General features: G+C 41.8%; 1 protein-coding gene across 5 annotated transcripts in view; it reads right to left on the reverse strand.

Annotated features, from left to right (window-relative positions):
• Positions 1–14802: 14802 nt before the first annotated feature.
• The window catches only part of LOC149314409 (voltage-gated potassium channel KCNC1), a 180884-nt gene continuing 169716 nt past the window's right edge, over positions 14803–25970 (reverse strand). Inside the window, exons 3-4 of one of the 5 annotated variants that reach the window (XM_089521048.1) lie at positions 19582–19770; positions 14803–16153 (exon numbers count right to left, since the gene is read on the reverse strand). In XM_089521048.1, the coding sequence (XP_089377174.1) occupies positions 16089–16153; positions 19582–19770 (254 nt within the window). In that variant the 3' untranslated portion in view covers positions 14803–16088. Of the gene's footprint in view, positions 17050–19581; positions 19771–25970 lie in introns of all 5 variants that reach the window. The other 4 variants (XM_089521049.1, XM_089521047.1, XM_089521051.1 and 1 more) reach the window with 4 other exon arrangements.

Here is a 25970-nt window from a genome sequence, read left to right on the forward strand (position 1 = left end):
TACCAATGTGATAATTTTATGACAAATGAAATTGTACATACTCATATTTTAGGTTCATGAAGTAACAGAGTGACTTTCAATCTGTAAAAAGTGCTAATGCTGCATTTTTTTCAATTTTTCCCAAAATTTCCATTTCCTCCCAAAATCCTCTGGGAAAAAAGTTTTTCCCCGTGGCTTCAAACCTTCCAGAAATTTTACATCTCTAGTTGTGAGTAAGCACACGTAGGCTTGCTTTGTAAACCAGGAAGTAAATCCAACTGAGTTCAGTCAGACTTGGGCTTCAATAAATACAATCCCTATTGAGTCCAATGGTACTTCCATTGGACTCAATGGTAAGTGTATATAAGACTGTAGACTAAGTGAACTCCTAAATCACATAGGGTCATATGTGTTAAGGACAGCTCAGAAAATTTTTAAATTTTTTTTTGGAATTCTGGATTGGTAATTCACTGATAACAGAATCACAAGACAGGTTTAATCAAGGCTGGCATTTTCAAGGTGATGTACCACAGGGAATTAGAATCCCATTTCATTAAAAGATTTTGGAAAATGTGTTCTTAAAAGGCTTCTGGTTACATGAACACACTTGCACATATGCAAAACCTATCTATGATGGCCAGGTGCAAAAAACCCTTCTGCGCTGTAGTCCACATACATTTTTCAGATGTTTTCTCACAAATAATATCCTAAATAGACAACAGGGTTCCATGCACACAATGTTACTTAAGTAATTTTGCTCACAATAAGTGATATTACCATGAGCAAATTAACAGTCTATATCACTTATTGTGAGCAAAATTACTTAAGTGTCAATGGAAACCTTAGGATGTGTTTTGGGAATTATTTTTGCTTACTTCCTGCTTTTATAATACATGTACTGACAGCCACTTGGAATGTGGTTAATCACACTTATTTTTAGTAGCAGCAGCCTTTTTTTTTTGTCAGTCTGATATCTGGAGACATACTCCTAAAAAGAGGAAAAAATGTTCCACTCGTTTGTCATGGCCCTTTTTAAGGGTCACACTGCATGCTAATATGTATGATGTAGCTATATCTGGCTTTGTTACTATTGAAAAGAAAATGCAGGGGACCCAGTGTAGAACTCAATCTCAGTCTGGATTTCATAGCATGAAATAGGGAAGTTTTAAATGTTCACCCCCACCTCATGATTCAAACTGGGCTCCCTACATCTGCAGTCTGTATGAGTGAGGGGTGAAACCCATTGACTTTTAACCTATGAAAATTGCAGCTACGGTTTTTAAAAAATCTGAATTGGGACCACATTGAAAGAAGCAGAGGGTTAAAGCCCCTTATCTCCCATACTATGTTCCTGATCCAAATCAGGCTCCTCACACTTGCTTTGGGGGAGTCCAGTCTGTGGACTTCTTCATACCCACCAACATTTCATAGCTGAAAACTGGACATGTATGGCTAAGCAACATCATAATGTAGTCAAGATGGCAAAAAGTTACTATTGAGGATAAGACACAAGTAAGAAGAAGCTTCAGCAGTTTGCTTTTGTCTGATCCTACTGGAATGGTGGGGTTCCTTCTCTACCATTTAACTGAATGCAAACTATCTTTGCGGTTTGAACTGAGTTTGCAGCAAATGAAGCTGAAGACAAAGGGGAAATTCAGAAAAGAAGAAAGCAACTGGATTTTTTTTTTAAAAAGCTGAAAATGTAGAATGTCAGAGCACTGTTCATGTTAAATCAGTACATATTATTCTGGTAATATTACTGTGTCTAATGATGAGGTATCTGATACCTCTCCTGAATTCTGAATAGCCCACTAAGAGGAATGTAGCTACTGTTTATCAGTTTTCAGTGGGGTTTGACAGATTCAGCATGGTGGGAAGAAATAATTTTTGCAGTTCAGGCTGGAGCTGGCAAAAAAGAGGTGGAGAGGTTTGAACTGGAGCTGGCAAAAGCAAACTAATGTTGCTTTGAAGATTAGTACAGTTGGTCTAGCTAACCACTCCCCTTCTAGTTCCTGCCTCAATATATTACACTAGGTACCATAAAGGCATAATAATTTCCAAGTATTTTATAACCAGCTACTTCTGGGTAAGTGTGGATTGTGATACAGCATCAGTGGAACATAAAATACTATGATGGTTTGCTTGAAATCAAAGAAAAGGGATTGCTTTATTGGGCAAGGGGAAGAGAAAAACAAGGGTAGGCATCACAAGTTGCCTCCAGGCGTCTTCATCCTACATATTTCAAGTGCTTGTCACACTTCTGTATTTTCTTGTTTCATCTTTGCTCTGTTTCCTTGGTGTTCTGGCAAGCTCATTTGTCCTAACTACCATCCCTTTTAGAGATCGAATTTTCTTTGTGCCTGTGAAACTTTAAAAAGAGAAAGACGGCAATTTGTGTGAAAAATCATTTTCTCCCAGATTAATGGCCATTATGCTTGACTCTTACCACAGTGTCATTAGCTGGAATCTTTTCTGGAGTGAAAGAATAATAGAAATCACTTTTCCTGGCTTCCTCGTGCAGAATTATCTTGCCATACATCATGTGTCATGCTGCTTCATGGAAAATATTACTGGTCTGATTGAAAATGCAAAGGACATTAATGTGCTATTTGCGGGTACAAAATTGTGGGAACTGTGTGTTGCAGATCCCAGCAGTCCTACCCAGTACAGCCAGTGGTGATGAATGCTGGGGGGGGGGGGGTGCAGTTCAACTACAGCTGAAGAAACACATACTTCCAATCCTAAGCTACATTGTCCTTTTCCAAAGACTGTTCATTATCTCAGTGGTCCTATGAAGCAGTCCTATGGCTCTCTATATGTTTTGTACTTCAGCTTCCAGAATCCCCACACAGTTTGTCCAACCATTAGGGACCTGGGGATTTTAAAAATTATTTTTAATTGGTTTTTTTAAATTGGAAATATTTACCGAGTTGTAATCCAAAATATCTGAATCCCCCAAGGTTGAGAAACGCTGTGTTAGCACACCCTCCATACTCCATGCTGTATTTTGGAGTCTTCATATTTCATATCTGGAGCTAGCATCTTCATGATAGATCAATGACCTTTAGGAACACCAAGTCAGCTTCCCAGGAGAAAAGGAGTGAGACCCAAGATATGCACATTCAGATAATAAGACAATCAAAGCTGCTACTTGTTCTTTCCTTCCCTCCACCAAGTTTTTTCCTCTTGCACTTTGCACCTTGAGACAGGGATCTCTTTGCACACAAAACAGTAAGCCAACCTCTCTGCCTACCCTCTGTTGGGTTCCCAGTCTGGGAATATCCTGATCTGATCACTGTTTCTGTTACACTACAGTTAAAGCTATCAATCAGCCTAGAATCCCATTGTCAGTTCCCAAGAAAGCCATCAGGTCCTTGTTATAGTGTTAGAGATCATCCAGCACAACCCCAGAGTTTAGTTATCAGGTATAAATATAGATCTCAAAACCTAGCCTTTTTGCACACAGCTGGCACATGCCACTGTGCTCTGTGTTGCCCTCAGACCTCCCAGTCTGAACCACTCCAGCATTCCATGGTGTACTCATTGGATAGGTAATTATCACCGCCCCTGGAAACCCCTCAAACTCTGCCATCTCATTTCTGTGTTTCCATTTCGGTTAGCTCTGAATGCTATGTCTGTGTGGATTGCTATTGCATGTGTGATTGCACTCTGCATTTTTCTAAATACAATCGGCCCTCCTTATACGCGGATTTGCCATGCGCGGATTGGAGCATACGAGCATGGCAAATCTGGAAGTTGTCCCCAATGGCGGCGCATGTGCATGCGCACCGCCATTGGGGACAACTTCCCTCCCTCCCCTCTCCTCCCCTCCCCCCAACTCTTTCCTTCCCTCCCTCCCTCCCTCCCTCCTTACTTACCTTTTCCTCCCTGGTGCCGCATCGCTGCTGCCACCGCCGCCTCAGCCATAGCAGGGGGAAGGCCGGGTGGGGGTTTTGGAGGCAAAGAAGCCTCCAGCCTGCCACCCGGCCCTTCTGTGGCAGCGGCAGCGGCAGCAGAGGACCAGCGGCAGAGGCCTCTTCTGTCTCCTCTCCGCCGCCATCGCCGCCACCAGCACGTCTGTGCAAGGGCCAGGTGGTGGGCTGGAGGCCTCTTGGCCTCCAGTCCGCCACTCGGCCCCTGCATCGAGGTGCTGGCGCCAGCGGTGGAGAGGAGGCCGAAGAGGTCCCAGGCCCAGGCGCTCATCCTTGTCCTCCTCCTCCTCTCCGCTGCCATTGCTGGGGGAAAGGCCGGATGATGCTCCTGGAGGCCTCCAGGAGCAGCACCCGGCCTTTCCCCTGGATGTAGCGGCGGAGAGGAGGCCTCTGGCACTGGAGGACCAGCGCCAGAGGCCTCCTCTCTGCCGCCACCGCTGCTGGGGGAAAGGCCGGGTGCTGCTCCTGGAGGCCTCCATGAGCAGCATCCGGCCTTTCCCCCGGCAATGGCGGCGGAGAGGAGGAGGAGGAGGATGAGCACCTGGGGCCTCTTCGGCCTCCTCTCCGCCACCGGCGCCAGCATCTCGATGCAGGGGATCCCCCGCGTATACCAAGGACCGACTGTAAAACTCTCTTAATTCACCCAAACCTGGAGTCCTCCTCAGTTATTACTGATATATACAGGTGCAAATGGTCCTAAAGTTTACCCAGCCTTTTGCAAAAAGCTAATTTCCCCAACAATTAAAGTAGCAGTGTCATATTTGTTGGGGACCCCCTAGTCTACCTCCAGCCCTTTATTTTTTTGGATAACAGCTGCTGTACAGGATTGGTATGGATATCCACATACTAGATTCAAGCAGTCATTTGATCAGCCTTCTCCAACCTGATACCTCCCAGATGTGTCCGACTACAATTTTACTCAGTTATACTGGCAAGAGATGATGGGAGTTGTTAGCCTGATTCATCAGGTGGTCCTTGGGTTAAGGATAGAATTCCACTGAAGAAAGACAAGGGTGATTTCTAAAATGTTGTGTGTTTCCTTTGCCTTCTGTTGCCACTTTACTATTTGCTTTGTGGGCTTAGAATGAAATCAAAGCTTTCCTAGTCTTTATTCAAATGAGAATAGTCTCTTCTTCCTTAAAATCACTGGAGGACCACATTCTGAGGAAAGGTAGGCTCAGGCTCCCACCACCATCTGCACTCAGCCCTTGAGTTGCACGTGCTTGAAGGCATAATTGGGAGATCACTAGGAATCCTTTTATTGAGAGTCTGTCCGGGTTTCCGATAACTCTCTGGGCACACATGAAGCTTCTGGCAGTGATCCTCAGAGACTTTGTGGCTTTGGGTTTATTTCCTTAAGAGAGCATCTCCACTGTTATCTCCCATTACAATCTAATTTTGAAAGTGGCCTCCTGGTCATGCCTTCTATTTTCCAGAACCTTACAATATGCAGAGTTTCTCTGTGATTGTGAAATTTGAGTGAAATTTGAGTCATGCTTCTACCCCACTTCCCCTTTCTGTAATGTGGGGGACCCATGGATATCACCCAATGTGAATCATTTAGACTGGGGGAAGCTTAGCATTCTCATGATGGGTGACAGATCCATTAGTTCCCTCTTTGCTTATCACAGCAGAAATGAGGGAAGCAAAAGCATGTTCTATTCCTTTCCCCATCACAAAACATTAGAACCATCACTCAGCCAGGAATCTCTTTAAAGATCAGAATTGGCTTTCAGTGCAGAGTTAAGTGGACACAAGACAGCATATTTTCTTGGTCAAGCCTTCTTTAATTTTGGACACCACAGAGTTATTTTCCATTCAATTTAATGATTGCATTAACTTGAATATTTTCATGTCACATTTTTAGCAAAAATAATATTTCTCTCCTCCCTTTACATTTCTGAGGGATAGGTCATTCTGAAAAACAACACCACCCCTATCCCCACTGGTTGTTGTTGTTAACTGCCCTTGAGTTGACCTCAATTCATGGTGACCCTGGAGTATATCACACGGAGCTTTTTGGAGATTTTCTGGCTCAGCTCCTCTCCTATATGACTGTGCTTCCAACGATGCACATTCACATCGTAAAGTGAATGTTTTATCAGACGCCATTCCTTTCTATGGGAGCTCCTTGTGAGGTGCTTCTGCAGTGATTCCAAAGTGACCCCTCATTTTGGTAAAACTCGAAAAAAAAGTGACTTCACAGAATTCGCTTTCAGGCTCATTTCGAATACACTTCGAATTGATCTGGTGTGGAAAACCACTTCGATGTCCCCCCCTTGGCCCCCTGCATCCTGCTCCGTCATCCCCCTCCTCCTGCTTCATGCCATCTCCTCTTCTCTGCCAACCAGCCGATTCCATCATCCCCTACGTCCTCCTAGATCCTGATCTGCTCCCCTCCTTCACCCTGCCGCCTATCCCATCTTCCCTTGCCTTCTCCTAGACCCCAATCTGCTCCCCTCCTTCACCCTGCCACCTATCCCAACATCCCCTGAGTCCTCCTAGACCCTGATTGGCTCCCCTCTTTCAGCCTGCCACCGATCCCATCATCCCCTGCCTTCTCCTAGACCCTGATCTGCTCCCCTCCTTCAACCTGCCACCTATCCCATCATCCCCTGTCTTCTCCTAGACCCCAATCTGCTCCCCTCCTTCACCCTGCTGCCTATCCCATCATCCCCTGCCTTCTCCTAGACCCCAATCTGCTCCCCTCCTTCACCCTGCCACCTATCCCAACATCCCCTGAGTCCTCCTAGACCCTGATTGGCTCCCCTCTTTCAGCCTGCCACCGATCCCATCATCCCCTGCCTTCTCCTAGACCCTGATTTGCTCCCCTCCTTCAACCTGCCTCCAATCCCATCATCCCTTGCATCTTCCTAGACCCTGATCTGCTCCCCTCCTTCAACCTGCCGCCTATCCTATGATCCCCTGCGTCCTCCTAAACCCCGATCTGCTCCCCTCCTTCACCCTGCTGCCTATCCTATCATCCCCTGAGTCCTCCTAGACCCCGATCTGCTCCTCTCCTTCACCCTGCCACCTATTCCATCATCCCCTGCATCCTCCTAGACCCCTATCTGGTCCCCTCCTTTACCCTGCTGCCTATCCCATCATCACCTGTGTCCTCCTAGACCCCGACCTGCTTCCCTCCTTCAGCCTGCCACTGATCCCATCATCCCCTGCATCCTCCTAGACACCGATCTGCTCCCCTCCTTCAGCCTGCCACCAATCCCATCATCCCCTGCCTTCTCCTAGACCCTGATTTGCTCCCCTCCTTCAACCTGCCTCCAATCCCATCATCCCTTGCATCTTCCTAGACCCTGATCTGCTCCCCTCCTTCAACCTGCCGCCTATCCTATGATCCCCTGCGTCCTCCTAAACCCCGATCTGCTCCCCTCCTTCACCCTGCTGCCTATCCTATCATCCCCTGAGTCCTCCTAGACCCCGATCTGCTCCTCTCCTTCACCCTGCCACCTATTCCATCATCCCCTGCATCCTCCTAGACCCCTATCTGGTCCCCTCCTTTACCCTGCTGCCTATCCCATCATCACCTGTGTCCTCCTAGACCCCGACCTGCTTCCCTCCTTCAGCCTGCCACTGATCCCATCATCCCCTGCATCCTCCTAGACCCCGATCTGGTCCCCTCCTTCACCCTGCTGCCTATCCTGTTATACCCTGCGTCCTCCTAGACCCCGATCTGCTCCTCTCCTTCAACCTGCTGCCTATCCCGTCATCCCCTGCATCCTCCTAGACCCCAATCTGCTCATCTCCTTCAACCTGCCACAGATCCCATCATCCCCTGCCTTCTCCTAGACCCCGATGAAGGATGACAGCTAAGGAGGGGGCAGGGAAGGAGGACAGTGTCCAGAGCCCCACTGAGCATGCGCACGAGTGCTGATTCGAATAGTTGAACCCTCAAAGTGTGCTCTGATGTGGTAATATAATGTACACTCACTCTGCTTTGCTTGAATCCACATCACATGACTTGCTTGGAATCGAACTGACTTCGCTTCCCCCTCAATTCGGAAGGGCAACAGAAAGGCAACCAGGTGTGGTAAAACATCACATTTTAACCTTAATTCGCATTGCTAAACAGGAGTGACTCTGGATCTCGGGTGTTACATTAAGGATGTAACACCCCTTCAACCCTGTTTTCTGCTGCTCCAGAGGCTAGAACATGGAACAATGGATGCAAACTACAGGAAAAGAGATTCCACCTCAACATTAGGAAGAACTTCCTGACAGTAAGGGCTGTTCAACAGTGGAACACACTCCCTCGGAGTGTAGTGGAGTCTCCTTCCTTGGAGGTCTTTAAGCAGAGGCTGGATGACCATCTGTCGTGGATGCTTTGATTGTGATTTCCTGCATGGCAGGGGACTGGACTGGATGGCCCTTGCGGTCTCTTCCAACTCTATGAGTCTATGATTCTACTGTAGTCCTGTAGGCTCAGGCTCACGGCCTCTCTAATTTAGTCTCTTCATCTGGCATGTGGCATCCCTTTCTTTCTGTTTCCTTCTCACTTATCTACCATTATTATTTTTTTCTAATTATTCTTATCTTCTCATGATGAGGCCAAAGTACAATGGCCTCAGTTTAGTCATTCTGGCTTCCTGGGATAGTTCTGGCTTGATCTGTTCAAGAATGCATTGGGTTCTCTTCTTGGCTGGCTATAGTATGCTCAGAACTCTTCTCCAGCTTGTTGTTGTTAACTGCAATTGAGTTGGTCCCAACTCATGGTAACTCTGTAGATGAGACATCTCCAAGCACTGCTATCCTCCACTGCTCTGCTTAAGTCTTGCAGGTTCATGCCTGTGATCTGCCTGACTGAGTCTATACATCTAACATGTAGCCCTCCACCTTTCCTCCACCTTCCATAGCATTATTGTTTTTTTGAGTGAGTCATGGCTTCTCATGATGTGGCCAGAGTACAACAGCATCGGTTTCATCATGTTGGCTTCCAGGGAGAGTTCTGTTCTGATCTGTTCTAGGACCCATTTGTTTATCTTTTTGGCTAGCCACAGTATCCTTAGCACTATTTTCCATCACCATATCTCAAATGAGTTAGGGTTTTTTCTTATTCACTTTTTTTACCGTCTAACTCTCACATCCATATATGGTGATGGAAAATTCTATGGCTTGGACAATTCTTACCTTAGTGCTCAGTAGTATGTCTTTGCTCTTTAGGATCTTATCTAATTATTTCATAGCTGTCCTTCCCATTCCTAGTCTTTTTCTTATTTCTTCACTGCACCCTCCACTCTAATCAATGTTTGATCTTAGGTATGGGAACTCTTTAACTATCTAGATTTCTTTGTTGTCTAGGTTGAATTTATGTATATTTTTCATGGTAATTATTTTTGTTTCCTTTATGTTCAGTATTAAACCTGCCTTTTCACTTTCATCTTTGATGTTCCTTAGTAATGTGATGTTTTCCTCTATTAGTGTGGTGTTGTCCACATATCTTAGATTGTTGATGTTCCTTCCTCCTGTCTTCACTTCCCTTTTTTCTGAGTAATAGTCTGCTATTCTTATTATATTTTCTCCACACAGGTTGAACAGATAGAGTGAGAAGATGTAGCCTTGTCTGACTTTATTGCCAATTGAGAACCAATCTGTTTCTCTGAATTCTGTTCTGACAATAGCCTCTTGTCCTAAGTACAGATTTCCCATCAGGACTATCAGTGGGACTTCAGAGTTTATTTTCTTGCTGTTGGCTTTTTTCACTGTCCAGCTCTCATATCTGTACATTGGGATGGGGAATATGATGGTTTGGATGATCTTCAGTTTAGTGGTCAGAGTTATATCTGAAGGCAAAGCAAGACAAAAGGAGCCATGCTGCTCACTCCAGCCTCTCTCTTGCTTTCCTGACTCTCCCTCCTTCTCACTTGCTTTGCTTCTCTCCCTCTCACATCTTTCCTTCCACCCTACCAGTGCAGCATTAACCTTGGCTTCTCCACTGCACAACCATAAAGCAGGCTCGGGAAACACCACAGAAGACTGGAGGAGAAAGAGGGGAACAGGAGGGCAGTTCAGTTCAGCTGTCCACAGGAAGAAGAACTGATGAAAGCCCACTCTTTCCATGCTTGTAAATTACACAGGCAAGTTCCATTAATTCAAGGAGGGGTCTGCTCTTTCCGAAGGCAATTGACAAAACAGCAGATTCTTAAATGAATTAACAGAACTTATCTGTAATTTGAAACTATCAAAATAATATCAAATACTGAAGCATCAAAAGGTGGGGAATGCAGCCATTTGTGTAGTGGACCCTTCCCATCTGTAGTGCTTCAGTTCCATGCCCTGCAGACAGGGAAAAATTGGATGGTTGCAGCCCATATTATTCAGTGGGTGGTGATGTGAATCAATGTACCTGTCCTGTTTTGTCCATGGGGAGATAGCCAAATTCCCAGCTTGAACCCCAGCATCTCAAGCAGGAACAGGGAGAGAAGGAGAGTTTGGCTCACCAAAGTGTCCATAGCAAAAGTAGGGATTGTTTAATCCAGTTCATGTCATTTACAATTCAGTAGTCACTCCAGTCAAGCAGTCCAAAGGGGTTATACAAAAGAATAGTCAGTATCAAGGCAGAGTTCTAGGCAACAGGCAATCAATCAAGGAATGAAGCACCAGTGTGGCTTTCTCACAAGGAAGATGGATGGTTGTCAGCCACACTGGACTGAGGGAGATGCTGGGATATTTATATCCCATCTGGATCTCACAGATTTTTCTTAGTTAGCAGCCTGCTTCTTACTTAAACACTGGGAATGCCCACATCTCTCCTTTTCCTGGCATCTCTCCATGGGATTAAGCACTGGTAAGTCTGGCCCCTCATCGGAGGGGGTGACTGTTATGAACTTTGCTCCTATGGCTGCAGGGAACTCTGCCCCTGTACTGGCTGCAAAGTCTCCTCCTGGGGCTGCTGGCATTGTTGCAGCCCTGGCATGTCCCCTGGGCTCTCAGCCTCTTCAGATTCAGAGGACAAGCAGGGCCTGACAGTGTCCAAATGCATGCACCACCACTGAATAATATGGCACATGGTGATCTGTGGGTGAGCGAATCTGAAAATTGTTAGCCTGTCGATACAGTGGGCCCACTGTATTAACCAGAACTGGCCTTGCTTAGCTTTCAGGATCAGACCTGGTGCCTAGAATACTAAAGATCCTAAACAGTGTGAGAAGCATCTACAAATGGGAGAGGGGACCTGTGTGCTAAACATGACAACAGCAATGGAGTGGAGTGGAAAGCACAGTGTGGCTGTCTTCCCCACAAGATTTAGTAAAAGATTTGCACTATTGGCTTTGTGAATAAGTGATGTGAACAGGATAAACCAGGATAAAACTCTGCATGCCTTGAACATGTTTCAAATAAATCCACATCACAAACTCCAACTTTATTTGAGTGCTGACATGTGTGAGTAACAAAACACACGTGCATAAATGTGGTTCCAATAAAAAACGATAGTGTGAACAATAAAACCAGCATAAGTGAGTGAGATTATTCAGATACAGTGGTACCCCGGGTTACGAAATTAATTCATTCCGCCGCCGCTTTCGTAACCCGGAAACTTTCGCTAGCCGAAATGCCCTTAGGCGCTAATAGCGAAAGCCGCGATTCCGTGTGAAATCGCGCCGAAAAGCACCAAATTTTTTTTCGTAACCCGAAATAACCTTCGTAACCCGGAAAAATGTTTTTAAATGGATTTTTTTCGTAACCCGGAAATTTCGTAAGGCGGCGCATTCGTATCCCGGGGTACCACTGTAGTTGTGCTTAAAAGAACCCAAAACATCTAAATAACCCCTAATGAGAGTGTTGCTTGCTCAAGTTGGTTGCTTTTTAAACTTTCGTCTGTTTATGTAATTTTATACCACTAGTTGATTTTAATTATCTTTAAAAATTTTATTGTAAAGTTTTTAAATGATTTTATTTGTGAGCCACCTTGTGTCCCTTTCTGGGAGAAAGGCAGTATAGCTGTGAAGTAAATAAATAAATAATAAGGTCACCCAGAGGGATTCTGTGGCTCAGTGAGGATTAAAACCATGGTCTCCCAGAGTCCTAGCCCAACACTCAAAATCACTACAACATGCTGGATTTTTGTGTGGGTTTATATAAACACATCAAACATCTGGACAGTGGGCTAGACCTAGCTGTGAAGAACTATTTAAATGACAGACCTATTCTGGATGTGTGTAAGTAGGCCAGAGTCAAAACCACTTCAGGGCTCTGGTAAGTTCAAGCCATTAATCACAAGCAAGGGATTTCTATTAACTTGGCAATGACTAAGAGAAGCACCTGGGATTCATCAGCTGGGACAGCAATAAAAAGTAATTATTTTATGGCAACAGGGGAATATGATCAGACTGAACTGTACCTGTAGTAGTCAAAAGAAAAAAAAAGGGAGGGGGAGTCAGGGTTCCTCACTGGCTTAGGCATCCAAAGAAAAGGGGTAGGCAAAGTGACCGAGGGAATGCAAACACAGCAAATAGACTTTGGGACTGTAAAGACCAGCGATTAAGGCTGGCCTGGGGACAGAGTCAGGGTGTGATGTTCACATGACGCATGCCCCAACTCCACTCCCAGGCTGATGTGACACCATGTGCCGCACCACATAGCACACAGTGTCATAGTGCTCCCCTGGTGCTGCATCTACATGATGCAGTGCCAAAGGAGCGTGGAAAAGCTGTGTACCAGCAGCTATGGCACCCTATTCAAGGCACAAAAAGAGCCACTTTTTGAAGCTCCTTTTTGTGCCATGGAAAGGCAAGATTGGGGCCATGGCATGTAATTGCTGTGACCCTGATCTAGTGCTAAAAGGGATGGCTACAGGCCCTCCCTTAGGAATGGTCTGTTGAGCCCTCTAATTATTAAAGAAATAATAATAATAATTAGTTTTATTTATATACCGCTATTCCAAAGATCATAGTGGTGAACAGCAAGTAAGCTAATTAGCAAGTAAGCTAATTTGCCCCCAACAGTCTGGGTACTCATTTTAGCGACCTCGGAAGGATGCAAGCCTGAGTTGAGCTTGGGCCCTTTTGCTGGTCTTGAACTCGCAACCTTGTGGTTTTGAGTGAATGGCTGCAGTACAGGCATTTAACCACTGCGCCACCAGGGCTCCTTCAGTCCCTTTCCCCATCATCAGCAGAAACATCCACATACTCCCAAATATTTGTTTATTTTAGGGTAGAATTACACAGAATTTGGGAGTTCTGTGAATTTTGTAATGTTTTTCATGTTTAAAGTATCAGGACAATTGGAGAGGATAGTAAACATTCTGTGATTTCTTTTTACTCTTAATCACTCCCCAACGCTGCTATATCTTTCCAGTAGACATCACAATATAAGATGGAAGCTGAAACATCTGATGCTTTTTATGAACACCCATTTTCAATCATTTATTAAATCTACTCTGGTTTGATAGCATCTTTCTGGGATCTAGATTCTGTAAGGAAACTACACACACACACACACACACACACACACACACACAGGCACAGGCAATGATGTTGCTACAGGGGTGGGATGAGCGTAGTGCCTCCTCCAAATGCCCCCATGACATTTTCTTAATTTCCCAAATTTCTAGCATTGTAGAGTGAGACACACCTTGAACTCTTCTATTTGCTGTATTCGCATTCCCTCCATCACTTTGCCTACCCCCTTTCTTTGGATGCCTAAGCTATATTTCTAAATGCGCAACTGAAATTTTAAGTTATTGCAATCTTAAAAATTCTGAATCTCAAGGAAAATTTCATTGGTATCAAATTCTTACTTGGGAGGGAGATGTTCTCATTTTATTCACCCTCTGTAGCTACTCCTACCTCTGTGGTTACTAACAGTATAATCCTACATGTTTACACTGAAGCAATTCCCATTGACCGATTCACTCATTGCAGGAGCAAGCCACATGGTTTAAGTGGGGATTCTATGCCAGAGCAAAGGCCCCATCCCAAACCCTGCCAACTTGCTGCAGCCTAGATGGAAGTGTGTATGTGTGTGTACATGGTGTATATGTGTCCTGTTCCATATCGTCTCTTTTCTTCCCATGTCTACACCCCATTGATCACAGATACACAGAAGGGAATTAACTACAACAACTCCGTAAGTGGTGGGATTGTGGGACTTGTTAAAGGTGTAATGACAGTGGAATAAGAGGGTTTGAGGTTCCTGCAAATTCCCAGCCTTTGACCCCACCTAGTTTCTGCTGCCATAGCTATCAACAAAGTTACACCAGTTTGGTTTTGCATTGTCTGTCCATCCCTAAAAGACTACACCCTACACTCTCTCCCCAGCTATGTTTTAGCAATGTAAGCTTTACAATTTAGCCTTTTACCCTGCTTCTCATATTTATTATTCTAGTAAAGTTTTCCATTCATACACTTCCTCATGCTCCTCAGTAGTTCCAAAAGCTCTACCTTTTCCCCAGGAATCTGTCAGATCAATTAGTTATGAATGAGTAACTCTTGAAAATAATATTTTACCTTTTTTTAGCTGCAAGAATGATTCTGATAAGCATTCCATATAATTCAGTGGAGGCTGGCAGCTCCTATGCCAGTGGGGCACTGAAAGGAGTTGTCCAAGGTGTCTACTTATGGTGGTCAGACTAGAATCTAGCCAAAGGTTCAGTGTAAAACCCAGAGTGAATTCACTGCTCCCACTGACAATGGAAGGTACCAACTTCTGCTGTACGTATTTTATTTTTTTGAATCTGAAATAAAATGGCACTACCATCACCTCTTTGAATCTTCACTACTACCCCTCCTATTCAGTGGTTTAAAATAATTCCATAGCGCCTGATTTCCTTTTGCTCTTTCAAAGGAATCAGTTACTTTTGCAAAGTGGAGAATTTAAGAGAACCACAAAAGTAAGAGAAACAAAAGTCATTCACTCTTCAATTGAAAAGCCAAACTTTTATTATTATGGGGGAAAAGAAAGAAGGGGAAAAAGAGAGACCCACAAAGTTCTTTTTAATTTTACCTTCCATTTGTTATATTTATTAGTGTTGTGAAGACTGAAAACATGAGTTGTATCCAGGGACCAGGAGGAAGAGCTTACTTGATGGTATACCCACTAATTTTGTCATTTTTTGAAGCAAATCAAAACCATGTCACTTGTTCTTCATTTGTCCACTGGGAGTCTTGTATTTATTCACATTATCAGAAGGAGGGAACTTCTGATAATTTTAGAAAAGAATTTTGATTTACACTATACAGCAGGCATTGAAACCATGATACAAAATTTATTTCATGCTAGAATTATTTTGCATAACATTGTGCATGCATTTTACTCAGAAGTTCTAAATTGCATACAATGCCATTGCCTTGTTTCTTAAACTCTGAGACAAGTTTGTACTTGAGTTGTCTCCTGATTTGTATACTGTAAGTCCCAGGTTGTTGTTGTTTTAAAAAAGCATTTTTTTCAATTTTTAAAATTCATTACCGATTACTTAGTATGAACAATTTGCCATGAAGGGTCTTCACATTGGATCTACACACCAATAAAGTACAACATAACCAGAGCTGAAAAATTAATCTAGACCAGTTGTTACCATCAGGCCTGAGGATTAGTCCCATGTTTCACAAGCATGCCAACAAAAGAAACAAAACCAAAAAACAACTGACAGGAAAAGAAGATTGTTTGTACATTTTACACAACTCTAGTTCAATGAAAAGTTCTTGATTTTCATGTCACTGTCATGAATTAATGAAGGAATGGTCAATATGACCACCCAATTGCACTTTTAAAACCCATTCACTCTTTTTTTTTAAAGTTTGTATACAAAAAGAAGCAATTCATAGCAAAGGAATGTACGGTTTTAAACAATTTTTACAGTTTGGCTACAACAATGTATGTAAAAGTAAAGAGCTCTGAAAGAAAATATATCACTTTGTCTTTCCCTTCCCACCCACCCACCCTGCTTTAAAGTTACTCATACAATTGCAGAGTGGGTTTTTTTTGTTATTTTTATCATGCAATTCATGCTATGGAACAACAACAACAAAATTCTACCGTTTGTTACATTTTGGCCATAGAAAAAGCCTGCAAATCTACTTTATATCTCTGAAACCACATAGAACCGTCCTGCAAAGTTGCATGGAGTGAGATTACATTGGTCCACATGAAGAGGTCTTCTAAGCCTGCACAGTTCCACCCAGACGTTTATAAGCCATCATTGTCCATCTCGTTCTCTCCATGTCAAGTCACTTTGACTGCCTCTGTTGGCATATATTTAGCAATGACAGGACTTTCTTTGCAAAGATCTGCATGTAAAGAATATAATCAATACTTGAGCTTCTCTCCTGAGCTTTTCAAACCAAGCTGGGTGTGTTAAAAGAAGGAGGGCTAAGGTAGAAAGAGCTACATGCAGAGGCAGCCAGTTTTCTTCTCCGCCAGTATGTTTTTTTCCCATGCAGCCAGCCAGCCAGCTAGAGACCTCTCTACAGTGTATCTTATTGCTTTCGACATAGAATAGGCGCCCATGCAAAGTTTTCATCCTACTGCGCGTGTTTTGCTCAAACTCCTGCAGGTTTCCTATGGCTCAAAAATATCCTGAGAAAAGCAAAATCTTCAATCGTTGGCAAGTTTCAGCACTGGACTAAATGCCTAACCCATTCCATAAGAGCCAGTGGATCCACCATAAGCCAAGAAAAGCACAGATCAATATGGTACACCAGCGGTAGGCAACTACATGGTGCATCCACCTTTTTGTCTTATGTATCAGTATCATGCAGTGTTATGGCCCACCAAAGCTACTAATGCCCATTTAGTGTCATCTCAGCACCACTGATCAAGAATGTTGTCAATATTAAGTGTTACTAACACTCGTAGTAACACCATCCTCATGAGATGCTACCGAGAGACATGACCCCTTCAAACATGATCATTTCTTCATATGTAGTACCACATAGACTAATTAGAAAGAATCATTTTTCTTTTTTCTTTCTTTTTGATCTCTGTTTTTTTGAAAAATAAATAGTGTTATGAGGTTTATCTAGACCATTCTCTGCTACTGATCCATGCTACGAAATGGATGGAATGGGAGACCAAGAATGTCTCATTAGGTTGGGAGAACTGTAGGGTGCAGGCTTTGAGGATAATCCTACTGCTTTTCCACTTATGCCAGCTATGCTGTTAAGGCTCCATGACATTTCATAACCTTTGTTCAAAAGAAAAAAAATATGCAAAAATACAGCATTGGATCAAAAACAGAATGGTCAACAAATTAGCCAGATCAGTAGCATCTTCATGCTTTGACATGCTGAGAGTAGTATCCCTTGCAACATGTCCAGGTTAGAAATAGATAGAAAATAAAGCCTCAGAGGAGGAAAAAATATCTCAGGTGTATATCCCCTAGTACAATATACTGTATATTATATAGTATAACATAATTTACTATGTACTATATTTAAACAGCTAAAATTAACTTCTGGCAATAAATTAACTGGAACAGATTAAATAAATAAATATCAATGAATTTATATTTTGTTATAGGGCAGCCGGAATAAATAAATACCCATGTGCTGATATTCTGTCTTAAAACAGCTGGAAAGAATGAACGAATGAATAAACAAACAAACAAATAAATAAGACATTAGGCTGAACTAAGCTTTCCTACCACATTGTCTCAAGGATAGGTCCTCTTGACACTGTCTTTATAACCTAATTTCCACCCACAAGTAAAAAGTATTTACAGTACTCTGTTGCTATAGAGATACTACTCAGTTTGAGAACCAGCATTTTTGCATGCATTTGTTTTTCTTCCCCTTCTCTGCCAGTTTTCCGGCATGCACTATATAGCTTAGCAAGTTTGAGACACAGTTACACCATCTATGAAATGAAATTTTGTGGAAACACTCAAGATGTTCTCTACATATTATTGTTTTTCTCCAAACAGGCCAACAATATGCTGACATTTATACTTCTGTAGCCAGCTGGCCTTACTTTCAGTCAACACAGAGAGCCTGATTTCTGTTGGGGTGCATCATGGGAACTGCACATTTTTCATCCTGATAGTGATGCTACTTTTTGCAGCAGGCCCATAATCCACTGAAGCAAGAACCAACAAAAGGCTCAAGTTGAATGAAAATGGCCAGCACCTCTCCAATACAGAATCAGATATAAAACACTTTGCTACAAAGGTAAATTTTAGCAGAGATACTTTCACAGGAAAGTATAGTAATCCATACATATATTTATCTATATCTATCTATATACCTATGTCTTATAATTAATAAGCATTGAAACTATGTATGCACTATTTCTACAACTGGCATTTATTCTATACTTTTCTTCATTTACCAACATGCAATGCACCCTTGCAGTTTCTGGAGAGTATAATCCTGTGTTACAGGTTACACCCTACAGTCCTTACAGTGTCTTTTATCTGTAATGTTACAATCTATGGCCGCAATAAAAAACAATTTTTCAAGGAGGGAGTCATTCCAAACTCAGTAGGAGCAAGGCCTGTCCCATCCTTTTTATTTCTCTGGAAGCATACCACAAAGCATTCAGGAACTCCTCACACAAAGCTCCAAGGAGCCTCTGTGTTTATGTTGGCATTACCAGACCAGGGGATAAATATACAATACCGGCATTCAATATGGATTTAAATGATAAAGTTTTACTTGTTTAAATATGCACTTGTTAATTTCAATAGGATGTATATTAAGGTAGCCACATTTTTGTCATAGTCAAAACATTCAGGAAGATTACCAGCTGGCCTGAATAACAAAAGCTAACAGTGGTAAATACAGATGAACATGTCAGGGGCAAAAAAGAGGTAGCATATCCTCTCTTCATGGGTAAGCGTGGCCATTTCATTGAGTTATGAAGCTGCTTGTGGTAGAAATTTAACTTAAGTGCTACAAAAAGGAGAAGTGGCCTTTTTTTTTAAAAAGGCATTTTAATATGCCTCTACATTCAAAGGAGGTGCTGTTCTGCCATATGAAGGTGGAATAAGTGAAAGATACTAAAGACTACTCTACTGACACTTACTGAAATAAAGGAAGATGGAAGACTCAGCTGCTTGATATGGTAATATGCATAATCTTGCATTGCTCTTCTCCTTTATTGCAGTGGTTCCCAAACTGGGGTACTGTAACCCTTAGGGACACACAGTTACTTCTCAGGGTAAATATTTTAAAAATTACATCTTTTAATGATAACCGTTATCCCTTACATTCCAATTGTAAAAGCCAGTTGTTGTTTCCCCCCAGAAGTAATCAAATTCTTAGAAACTCTGAAATCTTATTTAATGTTTTGTATTGCCCCCCTCTTCTCTGTCAACAACAGAGGAAAGGAGAGTGGGTGAGGAACTGGCAGAAGCTGAAATGCTGGAACAATTTGGGATGCTTAATGACTGGGTACCCTGTTGTTCCAGGGGCTGCCATCACATGGTATGGAAAGCAGCTGAAAAAGGGCTGCATGGTGTTTCAAAACATGGGAGCTGGTGAAGGTGCAGGCTGGTTTTCCATGCCAGAGAAACAATATCTGCACAGGGTGCACAGATTTAAAAGTTTGGGAACCACTGTTCCTAGCCCAGATGAACACTTAACTTACTATGCAGGCATCAGGCTGTTACTTTTTAGCACAATAAGTTAATGCCTAAAACAAGGTATTTGGCAGTAGGAATTCTTTAACTTTTAAACTATGCTGCTATCTATGTGACCACAGGACCTCATCTACATACCCTTTCTTATTCCTCCATCAGGCGGGCAGGGATATTCCCCGGTTGATAAGAGGAAGCAAGGTCCATATCTCTCCCGAGTGCCAGAACGGGTAAAGGGCAGACCTTCCTCGGGTGACATAGCCTGGTCTATGTGGGGACAGTCTTCATTTGCCAGCGCCGCCTTGGCCACTTCCCCATTCAGTTTCGAATCTTCAAACATATAAGCAGAAGGCTATTGAAACACTAGGAATTGTTTTATTGGAATGAAAACTGTGGGTTGGGTTCAAAAGCTATGTGGTAATATAGGAAAAAGGGAAAAATAAGTAGAAATTTTTTCTAGGTATATTAATGGTGTGCAGAGCACCAGAACTGTTTTTTTTAAGGAAAAAAGTGAAAAGGGGAAGCAGAATGTTAGCTGGTTAGAATGCTTGCTAGCATTGGCTCCTAGCTCTGTGAGCAGAAGTCTGCAATTAGAAATGTGATTATGTTTAGCATGACATAGGATGGCACAGAAATGCTCAGTTTTTCATGAAACTTCAAAGAACTCACTGCACTTGGGGGACTGGCATTGATCATGATGACAATTATGTTTTATGGCATTTGGAGTACATATTGCAGTTTTGATGACTGATTGCAGCACATTTCTTGGGAAATAATCCTTTCACATGTTTGCTTCCGATTGGTTTCCATTTTGGTAAACACAAAATGGCAGACACATTTTCAACAGATACACACAGAAGACACAATGGAAATGTGACAGTGGAACATGGATTTTTTTTCTACAGTAAAAATCCATTTGCCAAAGTAATGTCTACAATGACATATCTTTTGTGTTTGTTTTACCTTTTTTTCAAATGGCAGCACAGGATGCTATGCATTTTAAGATAATCATGGGATTTGAAAACAAACATACACTGAAAATGGTAATAATGGCTTGTTTTAAATGCGTCTATTTCAATCCACATGTTTTATATGAACAGATAGTTTTTCTCTGTGTGTCTTGCTTCACAATCTCAAGGCAACTTAAAGTGCTCTTATACTAACATTTTAAAGTGCAAATTTGTATATTCAGAATATACTTGAAAATATGGCACAGTTCTTTGGGGTTCTTTTGGCCAAGGAGCAATCACCAGGCATGAAAATAACCCGCTTCTCAGAGCTGGTATATACCTTTTGTGTGACACAGTATAGACAGTTGTGGTATTCAAACCCTTGGTTGCACAATGCTTATTACATAAATAAAGTTGGACAGGAATGGCAGATGATACTACTCAGTTGGAACTAAAGGGGCAGTTGAAAGAGCAATTGTATATTCCATTCTCCTAACAGATCTTAATATTCATTCAGAGTTATCAGAGACACTTACTAGTTTTTACTGACAAAAGTGTGAGTAATAAAACCCACCCAATAGGATAAAAGAGACCACATGACCATCAACAATATTATATACAAGATCATTATTTGACTATTCTGGCTCTGCTGAGCTTGGCATCCTAAATGTTAAACTAAATATTAAAATGTTAAACAACATCCTTAGCAGTGGTGAGTTATGATTGGAATTGCCATTAAACAACTTCTAGAGGACCTCAAATTTTCTACCCTGATGTGTATAAATAGCATTAGAAGTATTCTTTTTAGGCCTCTCGCCACTTCTTACAAACGATCCTTAGAAATGTCTTAAAAAATGAAAGGCAGCTCTGAATCTTCCATTTGGTGTGTGTGAAGTGAAATACATGGAAAAAGGAGTGGACAACTTGAAGAAGTACCTTTGCTCTCTGAGTTTCCGTACTGCAACAATAGCCATATCAATTTGCACAGCCCATGCTTGGAAAGCAATTGCCATAGGTCGTGGTGAGAGATGCATGGGAAAGTTGGGGGAACTTACAAGTATGACTACATGGCAGACATGTCATGGTCATCACGAAGAATTACCATAGCATTTTCACCTTCCTTATTTGATCTTCATGGGGAAATGTTTACTTTTCTCAGAAAGGGAGTATATTTTAAAATATGTTGCTAATTATCATTTTAAATACACATATCAAAATTAAGTTAATTCTTATTATGAAACCATTCTGGCATCCTTTGGTCCCTGAGAAATAAAGATAGCATTGAATTGGGTACATCCCATTTGGGCTACTGTAACACACTCTACTTGGGGATGGCTTTGAAGAGTGTTCGGAAACTTCAGATGGTCCAGAGAGCTGCACCCAGGCTGTTATCAGAGGCATGTTACAGAGACCACTTAATGCCCCTCTTGAAAAGAGCTCCACTGGCTGCCATTTTGTTTCTGGGTACAATTCAAGGTGCTGGTTATGACCTATTACGCCCTATATGGCTCAGGTCCAGGCTATTTGGCAGACCACATCTCCATGTATGAACCGGCCTGGGTTCTGCGATCCTCTGGAGAGGCCCTTCTCTCAGTTCCACCACCATCACAAGCATGGTTGGTGGGGAAGCGAGACAGGGCCTTTTCCATGGCTGCCCCTGGATTGTGGAACTCCTTGCCCAAAAAGGACAGAATGGCCCTTTCCTTGTTATCTTTCCCCAGCAGGCTAAGACCTACCTGTTTAGATAGGCTTTTAAAACAGAAAGTTTTTAAAGCATGGGCTGGGGTGGCGTTGAACTGCTTTAAAGTATTTTTAACATTTTTATCTTTTTAATTGTATTTTACTTTTTTAATATGTAACTTGTTTTTAATATTGTAATGATTTAATTCTTTTAATTGTACTATTTTTTAAATGTTGTGAGCCACCCTGAGTCCCAGTTTTGGGGAAAGGGGGGATATTAATAATAATAATAATAATAATAATAATAATAATAGTGATGGGTATCTTATCCAGTCCTTTTATAGGTTATTTTTCAACATTTTCAATTGGAGGTTTCTGTAGCACAAATAGGACTCAGCTTTTCTACCCTAATGGAAAAACACCTGATCTATGCGGCTTTCCTGAGATAGAATACAGAATCCTATAGTCTCAAAGCTGACTTGTTTGCATTAATTGTGTCTGTGGTACTAATGACACTAAGACAAAGATGCTCATAATTTAATTAACATTGAAATTGAGTCTCTGTAGTGGGAGAAAGGTGGGATATAAGTGAATAATAATAATAATAATAATAATAATAATAATAATAATAATAATATATTGTCCTTAAATTTAAAAGTAACTCTTTGACCTGAGAACATTTGGATCTTCATAAGGTATAGGGTTTTGTGGGTTTTTCGGGCTATGTGGCCATGTTCTAGCAGAGTTTCTCCCTGATGTTTCGCCAGCATCTGTGGCTGGCGTCTTCAGAGAAACTATTTCTCTGAAGATGCCAGCCACAGATGCTGGTGAAACGTCAGGAAAAAACTCTGCTAGAACATGGCCACATAGCCCAAAAAACCCACAAAAAACTATGGATGCCGGCCATGAAAGCCTTCAACTTCACATTCATAAGGTATACCAAGGAAACAACTCAAGGGGCTTATGGCCTTGGCAATTGACATTCAGTTGACACTTTATTATTATTATTATTATTATTATTATTATTATTATTAACCTTTATTTATGAAGCGCTGTAAATTTACACAGCGCTGTACATACAATCTTTTAGTTAGACGATTCCCTGCCCTCGGGCTTACAATCTAAAAAGACATGACACAGAAAGAGAAGGGAGTGGTGGAGGGAAAGGGTAAGAGGTCCAGCAGTTCCTCTCTACCTCCAAGGCCTGGACCAAGGCAGATGGACTGGAGGGAGGGGGAGGCTTCATAATGGATGGTTAATCATTTTCACTTCTGAATGCTCTTTTTAAGACAAAGTAAATCAGGATAATTAAGGGATAAATGATCTAGAATTCTATCACAGATGAAGCATATTGTAGTTACAAACAATGCTAGGGTAGAACAACTAAGTGGTAATTTAGTGAACTGGAAGACTAAGGAATCTTGTGGTCATGTGTTCTTGTTGGTGGTGTATGTATGTAGAGAATGGGATTAACATTCATATTTGTGTTCTTTCACTCCAATGTTTTTCTACCATGCCTAAACTCATAATATGTAGCACAGTTATTTATATGGACTGTTTGCTTAATCCTCCCCCTTCCCCAAAAAGGGAAAAAAGAAGCAGATGACATGAATCACCTCTGCATATGTATATGCCACATGTTATGATCTAGATATTATAGGATCATATTAGCTTCTATACTTTTCCAGCTATGGCTTACATTTAACAGTTTCATCCTAGCAGCCAACCACCTAGTATATTGGGATTCCCCCCCATCCCCACTCTAGTACCTGTCTGCACAACCCAGAAACATGCTTCAGAAAGGGGCTGGGTGTGGGATGAGAATTGCCCACTTCACAGTTCTATCAACAGAATTGTTTCCATAAATAGAACAATGTTGTTGGCTCTTGACTTATGTTTACTGAAGACCTGCTACTGAAGTTATGAACAAGGCCATTTGATCAGATAAATAATTTCCCCATGAAGAGCCACTACATAATAAATTTTCCCCTGTAGTCATCCTAATACAGTGCATCCCATGCAGGCAGTCAAGGAGTCCCATGTATATAACATGACTCTTATCCTCCTTAAAAATATCTGAAATCTGGATTCATGGCTAGGGGTTTAATGAAGCACCCTTCGTATCCAGATTTTTGAAAAAGAGTCAGAACTGCAGATTGACTCAATATCCAACATTTCTTTAGATGTGTCTAGACAAGACAAGACAAGGCAAAAGACAAAGACTTCTCAAAATAGTAACCTCTGTGTTTACAACAGGACAAATGATAGTTCCCCTGTTTTTCTTTACATAATATAATTATGTTATGCATCCATAAAAGACAGATTGTTCAGCTACCATTTTGAAATAGAAATATTAATGCAGTTTGAAATAGTAAAATTTTAATCCAAATGGCCTGCTTATCTGGCTGTTGTCAACTGAGAGAGTGCAGTCTTACTATAGGTTAAACACTGATTTACAATGCTACCTGGATGGGTTGTGGATGCTTTTAGTTCTTCCATTGTTTACATGTTTAAAAATAAAAGGATTAGATCCTGAATAAGTCAGTCACACTTTAGTGTCCCTGAAATCACTAAGGCTTAAATTAGTCCAGGCAGGGACGTAGCCAAGGGGGGGGGTGTTCTTGGGGTCCGGACTCCCCCCTTCCATTAGAAAAATGAATGGTGTGTGCTGCTGCGCCGCCACACTCAAGCCCCATTATAATGGTGGCACTTAGTCTGGACCCCCCCCCCTTCCTAAAATCCTAGCTACGTCCCTGGTCCAGGTGAGCTTGTCCCATTGGCTACACTGAATGCTTATATGTGCCAGAACTTTAGATGGATTTAAAAAGACAGAATCCCCTGCTCTTGTTGCTTTCTTGCTTTTGAATCGTGATGATACCTTCCAGTTCTAACTAAGAATACTTTCTTGGTAGTAAGTTCTACTGGAAATAATAGGCTCACTTCCAAGTAAAGTTATTTAGGGACGTGGTTTATCAGAACACAGGGGCTACGTTTATCATAAATTATAACAAAGAAGAATTACAGAGGAACATACACTGAACCATGGACAAATAAGGATGAAATGACAAGGTAACAGTTTGGAGAGAAGATGGATGTAAGTACAGCTTGAAGAGTTAGAGTTTGACAAAAGCTATGGTGCAAGTGATTTTGAAACCAGGAGTGAAATTATCTTTCAGCCAATATGTTTTGGAAAGTTTCTGCTATAGGGCAATGCAAATTAACATTTGTTGGGGGGTAATATTCTTCCATGCAGACAGTACTAAAGAGAGCAACTTAGCCAGTTAGTGCCATGTCGCATCAAGTACTTACTTTTTCTTTTGGTATTAAATACCTTTTGCATCAGGGTTTGTGTGTCACAACCTCAAAGGAGTTTACCTACAGTCTGTGACATCCCTTCTTGTTTTGGAATTTAAGAACTAATGTCCTTCTGTTGCCCAATATGTAGAGCTCAGGTTGATGGGAATTGAAGAAATACTTCAGAATATAAAATATGACAGTCTGTAACATATATAAGTTGCAAGCAACATAGAGTAATAAAACAAAACAGTGAGAAAGAGAGAGAGAAAGAGAGAAAGAGAGAGAGAGAGAGAGAGACATGAAGAACATGTAAAAGACCATTTGTTCCTGCACAGCCAATGAACTGATTTTTAGTTATCCCAGAGTGTCACAGTTTTACTAAAATACTTATTAAAAATAGTAGTACCATTTACAAAAATAAGCCTTATAATTACTTCATCATATATTTTAAAGTGTACTTTAGTGTCATCTTTATATCAATAGACTTTATGCTGGTAGAATTTAGCTTAGCATGCTAAACCCAGAGGCCCTTAAACCCAACCTACCTGGGAGTATTTACTCACCAATTTGTTGGACTGGATCCCTCCAGGAGGTGTAGGTCCC

The sequence above is a fragment of the Sceloporus occidentalis genome, unplaced genomic scaffold (assembly GCF_023333645.1).
Source record: "Sceloporus occidentalis isolate IW3139 unplaced genomic scaffold, rSceOcc1.0.p SCAF_4, whole genome shotgun sequence".
Taxonomy (NCBI): Eukaryota; Metazoa; Chordata; class Lepidosauria; order Squamata; family Phrynosomatidae; genus Sceloporus; species Sceloporus occidentalis.